Consider the following 12,707-nt stretch of genomic DNA (forward strand, 5'->3'; position numbering starts at 1 on the left):
TTTGGCGGAAACTGGAGATTTTCCAACTCTGACATTGTCTTGCTTCTATTGCAATTTTCTTTTAACGCAAGACTATACAATAGCTGATATACTTGTTGAATTATTCACAAATCCGGTATTTATTTGACATAATGTTGTATTTAAGAGAAAACCATTAAAACTGACATGAAAAAAGTGATCTATCTTGCATTCTATACACAATGAATTTAATCCTGCTTGAGATGAAAATACAGCACATACATATTTCTGCATGCCAGAAATTTATCATGGAGAAGAATGGAAGCTCCCATCAGGAGAAGTCTCCATATATGTACTGGATTTTTGGATCATAGCCAGTAAGTCATATCAATAACACTTTCTCAAAATATCTAAATAGTCATCTCAAAATATAAAAGTAAATTAATGTGGTTCCTTAAACAAATTAAAAAGTACTTACTTGGACAGATTTGTTTTGAAAAAACAGCACACTTCCAACCATGTCTTCTTGGAAGTCCTGTTGGGGCTGACACCCAGGTAAGTGTGATTAGCATGGTAGTCCAAAACGTGCTGAAATGGTACAGGATCTACGAGCAAACTGTACGTGATGCGACTAGACAGAATACGTTCTGTCCCTGGAAGAAAATTATGCAAATTGAAAAGAACCAGCCCTAACACGAAGGATGATTATAGGCATCTCTTTGGTGAGAACATCTTGATCCCGTGAAGTTTGCAAAGTTGGTTGATGGCAGAACAAAATTAAGTTTCTCTATTATATGACAAACCGTGAAAGTTGGATATTGAAACATGGAATATAAAAACACATTTGAATTTTATTGCTTGAGGAATACAGCATATGAAAAAGCACAAGAATGTCCAAAGGAAAGGTCACAGGGATTCAAACATATTATGATACATACCAGATGCAGTAAAATATTAACCTGAATTCTGCATCAGAAAAGAAGTGTGAAAATGTATAGCTTTCTTTAAAAAAGAAGACTTATTTCAAATAGGAAGGGCAAGGGTGTTACAGTACAAATTATGAAAGCCAACACTGCACATTAACATGGTTTTACTAGCCTAGTGTTTCTACCTTTGGTACTTCAACCTTAATGAAGACAATCTTTCACCAGATTTTGCCCCAATACTTTTCCTGCTGAACAAATGTGTTTCAGCTTAACATTCGAACTAATTTATCTCTTAGCTACCAGTGTATAAATAAGGGTGCAAGTTATTTCAGGTGAAGCTCCATAAAACTCAACTAACTGCAATTCAAGATCGTAATTTGACTCTCAGTTTGGCTCTCTGCTTCAGAGACAAGACTTTCTCCATTCATTCTCAGCTCTTGCATAATTTTCTATAGCCATCAAGGCTGTGCTAGAAAGTTTTTAAAAAATTGCAGTCTTGGTAATGTTGCATGATGCATTAATATGCAATGCATGAGATTCTACCTCCCTGCAAGCAAGGACCAGAAAAATATGCTGATGTATCTTCAAGTATATTTTCAGATTCTAAAATGGACTCTATTTTCCTTATTATCAACACAAATAACAATCTAAGCATTGTTATATATATAAAATCCACACCTATAATACCCCAGAATAATTAGGTCTTGTTGGTCAGTGTTGGGGCTCAGTCACCAAACTTGGAATTGCAACACTTAGAACTAGTACCCTACTAGTTTCTAATGTAGAAGCAGCCAGTTTCACAGATAAAACTTCTCTATTGGTACACTAGTCTTGAAAACGTCGTGTTAATATTGTGCTGACAAAAAAAAGTAAATTTAAGTTAAATGAAGATTCCTCTCATTGCAAGCATGCTTATTAGTTCCAATATTTGCTTTCATAGACCTGACTATTTCAGCATTCTGAGTCAAAACAGAATTAAAACAACTCTGTTCCACCAAACTCCATTTGAACACTTGGAACATGCACGATGCATGTTAATACCACCTAAAGTTAAAATTAAATGGCTGTGAAACAGGAACAGATTTAATTCTTCAAAGCGGACAATATTTGAAATGAAATATTAATGTTGCTCATGACACTGAATTGATGACATAATAAAGTATTGGGTTTGTTTTCACCTCTATACAAAAGAAATTCAATCTGTACAACTATTAAACATACATTTTCCTAGTTTGGCAAAAATGTATCATTTCTCAAGATTGGTGGTATATGAGCACAGAGTATATATTGCCATATATATATCGTTTTTGAAGACAAAGAATTCAATTATGCTGAACCCTTTGCTTGGCTGCTCCGCTCCAATAAACCAAAACAAAACCCAAATTAAAAATTTCTACATAAGATTCTATGGTTAAAAGGGAAGAGAAATGCAAATGTGAATTTAGAGTCTCTGTATAAATTTTGCTATATTTTATAAACTTTATTGTAACACTGTTTGTTGATCAAATAAGTGACACACTGCTATCTAAAATTTCCATAAACACCATTAAAAATCCAAAGTTGATATGATACTGAACCTTAAGTCTTCAAGAGTTCAAAGAGACAGTTTCGACATGTACAGCACACAACAGCAGACATCCCTAAAATACCAACGGCCGGTCCAAGATGCAGACAAAAGTTACGGGTAAGCATTCATGTCCTGCACAGCAAAACCAGCAAAAACTATTTCCTTGTGGGGACTGAAACTCAGCCCAAAAGATTTCAGATGTCGTCCTCATCATCTTCATCTTGAGAAGAGCCTGCCTGGTTGGATGCACTGGCCGAGGCAGCAGCAAGCTGTGCTTGTTGGGCTGCTTGCTGCATTTGTAGCCATTCCTGCTGGGCTAGCTCTGCCTGCTGCTGCCTAGCCTAGGGACACAAAACCGTAAGTTCAGTGTCTATAGCATGACCTAACACAGTTGCGCACAGACACACACATGCACACGGGGAGATCAGTGCAAGAGGTCAGCCAAGAACATGATGGCATCCTCTTGTGATCTGTTTTGAGAGAAGAAATTAGGAGACTACTTCACAAGTGAAACATCATCATCATCTGTGGGTCCATAGGTTGCCTAACCCTGCTGCACACTTGAGAACTTCCCGTCATGTTTTTAAAAAGATATTGCTGGGTTTATCACAAACTCTAAATGAGGGATGCTCATGAGAAAAAGTCTTTCCAAAGGTACAGAACTTTAGGAAGAATTCCCTAGAGCAGTGTTTCCCAAACTTGAGTCTCCAGCTGTTTCTGGACTACAATTCCCAACATTCCTGACCACTGGTCCTGCTAGCTAGGGATGATGGGAGCTGTAGTCCAAAAACAGCTGGAGACCAAAGTTTGGGAAGCCCTGCCCTAGAGGGAAGGGTGTCTTGCTCAAGACAATGCAGGGAGAATGGGAAAGAGATCATTTCCCCTGTCCTACTACACTTTTCAGGTTGGTTGGAGGAAGGGGTTTATACTAGTCAGATTTGGTTTCCCCTCCACAACTTCCCTTTTGCTGTGGGGAGAAGAGGAATGCGTTCCTCTCCCTCTCGACTCCTGCATCTTTCCCATTTCAACTTCCTTTCTCAGTACAAGAAGGGCTTAAAAGCAGGAACAGTTCTGTCAACTAAGGCTTCAGGCAGGCTCAACCAATGGACTTGGAATGGACCTGTTGCCATCACATGACACAGAGTGTCTTGGAATCCAGTGGATTTTCAGCCAACTCAGCCCTTCCCCCAGAACACTCAATTTTAGAGATTTCCACTGGCAGGGATACAACTAGCAGGGGCCATACCTGCCCACACGTGCAGCCAGCAGGAGGCCAGCTAAGCAAGGAGAGCAGGATATAGGGACACCTTCACCTAATCCAACCCTTACTCCCAGCCATTTGGATTGCTGTCAGGTATGCTTAATGTATAACTCCAGATAGATTCTGCAATCTGGAATTAATCAGAGAGAACCCAAAACATATACCATTTCAATTACATTAACCCTTGTCAGAAATGGATTTTGGGAGACAGGCTTTTAATGATATCCTGATTTTGAAGTGGAAAGGACACCAAGGAAGTCTGACTGAATCAAATGGTGCTTACTCCAAAATAAGTGCGCACAGGATTACAGCCCAAATTACTTCCCAAAATTATCTGTACTTAGAAGAGACCCAGTGAAATTAATGAGAATTAAGTTAGTCATAACCGACTGAAGTCCCATTGATTTCACTTGAGTATACTAAGTTCAGATGCAACCCTATATTTTTGCATTGACACATTATTTGATGTAGTTATTTCAAGCAAGTACTAATACATACTGAGACAGTCGCATCCATTTATACCCAAGCTGAATGAATCAAGTTTTGCATATTCAAAGAATGAAAACTCAAGTCATTTCCAAAATTTAGATTTGTATGCAATATCCAAGTCTAGGATGCTTAGCTGATTCATCTTCACAAATTGTTTATCTTTCCACAATTAAATGTGGAAAGATAAGCACTGCATATATTGTTTCCTCACTTACTTTTGCAAATAACTCTTGTTGCTGCCTTAGGAGCTCTTCTTCAGGAATGCCAAGATTTTCCAAACGATTATTAGCCCTTCTTCGCTTTAGTGCTACGGTTTTGCATTCTTGTAAAACTTCTTTTACCTCACTGATGTAGGAGCCAAAACCTAAGCTTTCAAGTGCTAGGGTAAAAAAGGTTTCTAGTTAGTAAAATTCAAGCATTTTAGGCAACAAGACACCAACTTAACCTATCAGACACAGTTGCCACTACCACAAAAAACATACAATGATTGCTATATAGTGTTACCTTCTGAGGGAGGGAGTAATTTTGGACTACAGAAATCCGCAGATTGACATATCTAAGTCAGGCCACTTCTTTTAAAAGGACAAAGAACATATGATCTGAAGTTACAGGTAGGTAGCCATGCTGGTCTGCCGTAGTCGAAACAAAATTTAAAAAAATCCTTCCAGTAGCACCTTAGAGACCAGCTAGGTTTGTTATTGGTATGAGCTTTCGTGTGCATGCACACTTCTTCAGATATCAGGTATCTGAAGAAGTGTGCATGCACACGAAAGCTCATACCAACAACAAACTTAGCTGGTCTCTAAGGTGCTACTGGAACGAATTTTTTTATATGATCTGAAGCTTCACTTAAGCAAGCTTTACCTTTTATCAAAAACAATTCCTTATACTGTGAAGCACTTGCAAGTAAGTGACATATTATTGACTTCTATCCCTCTACTAGCTGAGTAACAATCTGTTATAGACTATGTATGGTGTGCAAGTTGACAGGGAAGCCTTTTCTACTTTACGAGCAATTTGGTACATGAGATGGTACTGTATAGCGGCGGCTGCTGCACAAAGGCAGGCAAATCAGACACCCAACCTGCAGTGTTTAACAAGATGGGGAGAGAGAAGGTGGGCATTCTGCAGGCAGTAGGCTGTCCAACGACAGGCTGTTGCTAGTGGGGATCACCCTGAGGGGGAAAGTCCACAGGAAATTACCCCTCTGGTGCCTCCACTTCACGGGGTGCAACAGGAGGCAAGTGCCCGATGAAAATGGCAGACTGATGGTGGAATGGTTCAGAGTGAGAAGCAAGGAAGTGAAGATTTCCCAAAGTGAGAGACAGAGAGCAAAGAAAAGCTCCTAGGTGAGATCTGGGTTTCTCATTTTCTGAGGTTCGGCAAAGGGATTAACAGCTAGTTTTGTACAGATAAATATATGTACTTGTATACTGTTTCTGCACTTTAGATATTCTGCTGATTTCTCCATTTTTTTCAGAAGGCTGTTGCTACTAGATATGCATTATGTTTCATAATTGCACCCGAGAAAAGTAGGTAATAACTTATGCCATGAAACACTGCATTTTACAGGTGTTGTGGAGTTCAATGCTGGGATGAGTAATAATAAGTAATAATTATGTATTATTTATTAGTATGAACTGTTTTTATATAACTGTTCTGGTTTTCTTGTATTGTATGGATATTAGGTTATGTAGTGACATATATTGCTTACCATGTTGTATGTTATAAACTGCCCTTTGGTCTTTTCATGAAGGGTGGACTATCAATGTTAAAAAATAAAATAAATGCTGACAAATGGAGGGGGCTGATATTCACCAGATCTCCCTTCCCTATGCAGCCCCCTAAAAATCTGCTCTGGAGGATTGCAGAAACCCTCCAAAACAGTGGGATACGATGCTGAGGGTTTGCAAGGGAAGTGGAAATCAGTGACAGCAGCAAATTGTCTTCCTCCAGCTGCAACATCCACTGGATCTAAGTCCCTTCCATGAAAGTCTGGATTCAACTTACACACAAGATGTTTAACACTGGGAAACATGGCAATGGCCTGAGAATGTCTGATGTGTTGAGGCTAAGCATGTGTGGATCCAAGAGAATGATTGGGAACTGCAGGATACAATAAATATTTATTTCTAAACCATGTAGTAGCAAACCTAAAGGAATGCGCTGCTGAATGAGTGGATCACTCCATAGAAACACATTCACAAAATTGTAGAGCTGGAAGGGACCACAGGCTCATCTAGTCAAATGCAGAAATCTTTCATCCAGCGTGGGGCTCAAACCCACAAACTTGATATTAAGAGACTGTTAAAAGTCTCAAACTCTACCAACTGAGGGTATCCCTCCTTATTTTCATGGTGTGCAAATTATATCCAACATATAAAAAGAGTTAAAAATTCTAATTTAAAGAGAAGAAAAATTAACAGCAGTGACTACATTGAGCATTGTCAGACTTAAGTTTACAAAAGATGTAAGTGTTGATAAATGCAAACAAAAATGACTAAGCTAGATACAAAGAACTTTCAGCAAAGATAGTATAGAATTCAACATGTGGTAGCAAGCAGTTGAAAGGGAGTGGACATAAGCTCCAAACCTGAAGAGATACTGCACAGTTTCTGTCTTGGTGTTTTAAGCCAGGCACAGTGAATATAAAAAGTCAAAACCAAAACTGAAAGTGCAGTGGCCCAATTTGCTCGTTTGTGGTTTAGTGGTAACACCATTGGAAAGAGTGAAAAACAGTTTACAGGGCAGCCGTGTGCAGACACCCTAGTGCCAGCTGTTCTCAGTTGATTGTCAGGGATTTGGCTGTGTATGGTTCTCTTCAAGCCCCAACAAGCTCAGTGGTTGCAGAATGCCCTACACAGCACTTTGAGGCCCAACCAGCTGATAATCAGGATTTCAAATAACCCTGCAAAGGGCTTTGCAGATACCCCCACAAACCCTTTTCTTGGTCCAGACACTATACCTCTCCCACACCTGATGTCAGGAGTGCAGCAGATGAGCATCGCTTGGTCGAAAAGGCCTCGTGGGCTAAATGGGGAGGCCTGGGATGGCTAATTAGGTCTGCAGGCTGAAAGTTCCTCACCCCTGTAGCTCAGTCAGTAGAGTGTGAGACTCTTAATCTCAGCATCATGGGTTCGAGCCCAATGTTGAGCAAAATATTCCAGCAGTGCAGGGGGTTAGACTAGATGACCCTCGTGGTCCCTTCCAACTCTACGATTCTATGATTATTAGTTCTGTAAGTGGTCAAATAACAATGCTTCTGTGGCCAGAAGTTAGAAAGAACCCTATGTATACGGCCACCATGGCATCAGTTATCCACTGGGGTGCTCTCTTAGGAGGTCGTAATTGTTATTTGCAAGACAATGGAAGATCTTAAAGGTGATTTAAATAAGTCAGCAATTTTTAACCTTTTCAGACCTGGGATTCTCCTTTAACCGAACCATCAATGTGGAAGTCCTTAAAATTTTTTACCATGTATCTGTATGATGCCAGTGCTGCTGTTGCAACCCATTTTAGATCAGGTAATGATCCAGTAGCAGGTGCTGAAACCTATGGTGTATACTGCACCTATATATGGAAACCTCGATTCTACTCATTGATCATCCAACCCAGCACAAAATGAGTTGGAGACTTTACTTACTGAATGTGTGTGGGCCCTGTGTAGTTTTCTACAAGCCCATTAACTTTGTACTCAGAAGAATCCAGAGCTTTCTGTGTGTGCTACCAGGAAAAAAATGCAGAATTTGATATCGGGTTCATATTTCAACATCCTGACTTTAGTTTCCATTTTTGGATATGTGTTTTCAGTTGCAAAGATAAGCATTCAAAAACAGATGGAACTCTCTAGAGCAGCTTTCCCCAGCTGGTTGCCCTTCATCCCTTGCCACAGACCCTGCTGGCTGGGGGTGATGTTGGAATCCAACAACATCTAGTACAGCAGCAGTTGGGAAAGGTAGCTCTACAACAGCCAGATGAAACTAAACAGCCTAACCAGTGGTCATTGTTTCAGTGCCCATAATTTCTCATTGTTTCTCCTATAACAACAGTTTGCAATTATGCAAAAGAACCTTAGAAATTAACATAATTTACATATGTCAGGGACCCAAGTGGCACACAACTCTCAATAGAGGGTGATAGCCAAATATTTCTAAGCCCACTATTTCAGTGGGTCTGCTCTACGAATGACTTAACATTGTATATCATCCAAAGTATCTTCCCGTATTAGGGTCTTCCTATTACAATAAAAAAAAAGTTTAAGAGCTATTTCCTGTGCTACAGCTCTGTGCATGCAACAAACTTCTGTTCATGTAGCAGAACTTCCTCTCTCTCTCCTGTCCCCTTCAACCCTCCCTGTGTGACCTCAAAATCAGTTCCAGCAGATTGAGGGGAGCTCCAGAGCCGATTTTGTGGGGGCATAGCTGATACGAATGTGCCATTATGCAAGCAGAACTTCTTTGGTGCAGCACTGCACAAAAGTCAAGATGAAGCAGTAATACCCCGCAAGGCTATAGCTATCAACAGCTACTAGCCTTGGCAACCATACATTACTTCCAGGCCCAGAGGCAGCATATCACTGAATACCAGTTGCTGGGAAATGATGATTATCTTCATACTCTGCTCAAGAGCTTCCCAAAGACACTGGGAAACAGGATGCTGAACTTGACAAGCCCTTGATCAAATCCAGCTGTACTGCTTTTACACTCTAAAATCAGGGTTTTCATTTCAGGCATCTTACATTTCTTAATGCTGAAAGTAGTATCATTAAGCAACAACTGAACGAAACCAAGACTCTGGTTACTTTCACTTTTGCTGTTCTGAATGCTGAACTGAACATGAGTAACATGAATTTTAAAGGGAAAGTAACATAAAACAAAGTAATAGCCTAATGAAATTTGCCCTCCTTTTTTGTAGGAAAGAGCAACTATATATATTTGACTAAAATCCTCTTGTTTTATAAAATGGAAACAATTAGATAAGGAAATAAAGAAAGGAAAAAGTTGTTTCCAACAAACTGTATCTATAGTAATGTTGGCTATAATTGATATCACTGACATCCTATGCCTTTTAAAATGTATTGGGCTGGGGGGTTATTGGGTTGTAGTTGTTTTTATTTTGATTATGTATTTTGCAGTTTTGTATTCTGATTTTATCCTGTGAACTGCCCTGAGACCTGCGGGTATAGGGCAGTATATAAATTCAATAAATAATAATTTTTAAAAATATTTTCTGGGATTTTAACATATTGTATTTTATTGTTTTGATGTAATTGTTGTAAACTACCCTGGGATCTTACGGTTCAATCCTAACCACATCTACAAAGAAGTAAGTCCTATTGAGGTAAGTGGGGTTAGGATTGCTTGCCTTAATTGATGAACAGTGGTTTAGAAATCTAGCTAAATGAAAAGTAGTGAAAAAAATGAACACATGTGAGAACAATTGCATAATGGCGAACTCCCTTCTCACAATACTCTTTAAACTCTTACATCCTGTTTCTAAAAAAAACCCCAAAAACAAGAGGCTTTTACTTCAACTCAGATTCATGTAGCTAAACACAAAAAGTGCTCACTTTACTAAACCTATAGCTATAATTTGCAAGGAGTTTTAAATAACTTTACTTGGAAGTTCAGCTGACATCAGCAAGTTTCTCAGCCGTGCCTGGGAGTTTATGACACAAAGATCTTCTGCGTTTCTAGCCCTTAATGAAGCTGTAGCTCTCAGCAAATGCTACACAGTTGCCTGAAGGGATGAAATGTTTATCTAGTCTACAGCTCACCAGAGTCCTCCAGGCAATCCACCCTCTTGTAATTCTCTGCTACACAGCACACTGTAAGAGTGTGGCGGTGGTTGGATGCACCACTTAACCAATTCTGAAGTTGTAGCAACAGAAAGCCTACAGAGAATCACAGAATCGTAGAGTCGGAAGGGACTCAAAGGTCACCCAGCACAACCCCCTTTAATACAGGAACCTTTTGCCCAAATGCGGAGCTCGAACCCACAACCCTGAGATCGAGATGCTCTACCGATTGAGCTACCCCACAGCAGGAGACCAGAGGGTGGCAACTGAAGGGCTTTCCTCCGGTTGGGCACTAAAGAGGTAGGAGAGCAGGCTGCCCCTTGCCTTGGATGACGTGCTCCGGGGAGATGGTTTTCTTCTCCGACTTGTTGCAGATCTCGTTGGCCTCGGAGGAGATGAGGTGGATGAACTCGGTGCAGCAGTTGACCACCAGCTCCCGGGCGTCGTTGGCCACCCGCACGTTGGGCAGCGTCTCCTTGATCATCTTGTTGATGGCCGCGCGGGGGATGGTCAGGTCGTCGTCGTTCCCGGAGGAAGAAGCCATGGCGGGGAAGCCCCGTCAAAGGCCGCCCAGGCAGCGCCTCCTCGAAGGGGAACGGCTCCGGGCCGGAGACGGTTGGGGCGGCCCAACTGCCGCCCCGCGCCGAGGTTGCCAGGAACGGGACCGAGAGCGACGCGGGAGCCTCGGCGGGAAGCGGACACCCCCTCGTCGTCCCGCCCCGGGCGGCTCCTCCACAGCCGCCCGCGTCACTACAGCAACGGCGACCACCGGCGCCGCCTCCGCCACAACATCCCTTCAGGCGCCCGGAGGCGAACCGTCAGAGCTGCCGCCTCAGAGAGAGGGTCGGGGGGGGGAGGGGAGCCGGGATGACAGACAACTCGCCGCCGGCGAAGAAGGAGGCGCGAGCTTCTCCGCGTAGCGCCGGCAGCGGCTCCGACTTCTTGCTCCCTCCCTCCCTCCTCACGCGACGGTTGCGGCAGGGAACGAGGCTGCCGAAAGGCTCGCGAGGGGCAGCCGACACACAAGGCTGCGGCGCGCGGCACTTCCGCCGGAAGCGCTTTCCTCACCCACTCTTCTTCTCCTCACTCACGCCGCCAGTTCCGCTTCCGGTCTAGCCCGGAAGCGGCTTTGTGGTACACGGACGGGGTGTGTGGGTCTGGGCACGGTTGTGGACCTCTGTCTATCTGTCCCCTCAGTGGCGCTTTAGGCTGCTTCCCCCCCCCCTCCGGAACTTGGGTTTCCAGGCTTTTTTTGGACTACAACTCCCATCAGGCCTAGCTAGCAGGACCAAGTGGTCTGGGCTGATGGGAATTGTAGTCCAATAACGGCCCTGGGGCAACACTGGCAGAGACAGCAGGAGTGTAGCCGAAGCCCTTCCGGATCGCCGCCTCGGCGGTGCTGGAAGTCTCGGACGACAGTTTGTTGTCGGAATTTCGCAGGCGCAGCAGCTTAAATCCGGGACTACCTTGGAAAAAACCGTTAAGGCTACAATTCTACTGTCTGCGATGACGTCGCCTGGGAGTAAACTCCATTAAAACTATAATATTGCGCTGTATGGTGTATTCTTTTAGTTGTGTGATTTATTTTGAAGTCAGTATTTCTACTCAGTCGGCGGAACGTGAGACTCTTAATCCTCAGGGTCGTAGTTTCGAGCCCCACGTTGGGCGAAAGATTAATGCTTTGCACAGGTTTGGACCAGATGACCCTCCTGGTCGCTTCCACCTCTACAGTTCTATGATTTCTCTTGTCTTCTGTTGTGGAAATCTAAATGGGAAAAGAAGGTGGACCTAGACTAGTGAAGCCTAAAACAACCCTGCATGTGCCCATGAAGAATTACGTATGGCTGTTACCAGGATTTAAAGCCATGAACTTTTTACTAAGATAACTATGGGCTGGGCATCTTCTCAGCCTAATCTACCCCACAATGTTGTTGTTAGGAGAAAATGAGCAGGCAGAAAACTACTTTGCATTTGTTGGAGAAAGTCGCATTCGGTGGTGGGTTAAAGTGGCATTTAATAATGGTGCAATAAAACATGTCATATTCTCTGCTGGCTGGCTGGCTGTGTGTTTGTTCCTTGCCCACATGTGTACATTTAGGCACCCACATCTGATTTAATAATAATAAGGTATAAAAGGTGTACCAGGAAACCTGGTATCTTTTATAGAAGAAATGAATGTGATTATTATCACCATTAAAAGTAGAGTCAAGTCATTAGGCAAACTGTAGTTTTTAATTTTTTAGAGCTAGCAGTTCTCTTCCTTGAATGATAAGCCCATATACTGCACTGTGCAACAGAGTTTACTTGTTTGGTACATACATTGCCAGCTCAGCTGTTTTTCCTTCTGAATGCTGATTTATTCAGGATTAATAATCTAATACCTATTAACAATTAGAAATATTTGAAAAGCATAAAATGTCTTCAGTACAAGAATGGTTACATTTGACTTTTACTAACTTGGTGGATAAGATTATCCTAAATCCAGTTTAAGGAAAGCCATATGAAAAAACACTGCATCAAGAACCACAGGTGAAACCTAGACATTCAAGAGTGCACTACATCTCTTTCCGCTGAATGTACATTTCTAGCCACATTCTGAACCCACAAGTAACATGTAAATGCTTTCAAAATGTGTGAATACAGCTGGATTAGGTTACAAACCACTACAACATTTCTTGAAATCTCTGCTGAAGCAATTTGTCTTCTACC

General features: G+C 42.1%; 1 protein-coding gene across 1 annotated transcript; it reads right to left on the reverse strand.

The window, feature by feature from the left end:
* Positions 1-789: 789 nt before the first annotated feature.
* DR1 (down-regulator of transcription 1) lies at positions 790-10,701 on the reverse strand. The gene is made up of 3 exons (XM_081195073.1): positions 10,323-10,701; positions 4,417-4,580; positions 790-2,792 (listed from the first exon to the last, which is right to left on the reverse strand). Exons 1-3 carry the CDS (start codon positions 10,540-10,542, stop codon positions 2,646-2,648), a joined length of 531 nt encoding a protein of 176 aa, XP_081051199.1. The 5' UTR covers positions 10,543-10,701; the 3' UTR covers positions 790-2,645.
* Between the last annotated feature and the right edge of the window lie 2,006 nt (positions 10,702-12,707).

Source organism: Podarcis bocagei, assembly GCF_964188305.1.
Source record: "Podarcis bocagei genome assembly, chromosome: 5".
Taxonomy (NCBI): domain Eukaryota; kingdom Metazoa; phylum Chordata; class Lepidosauria; order Squamata; family Lacertidae; genus Podarcis; species Podarcis bocagei.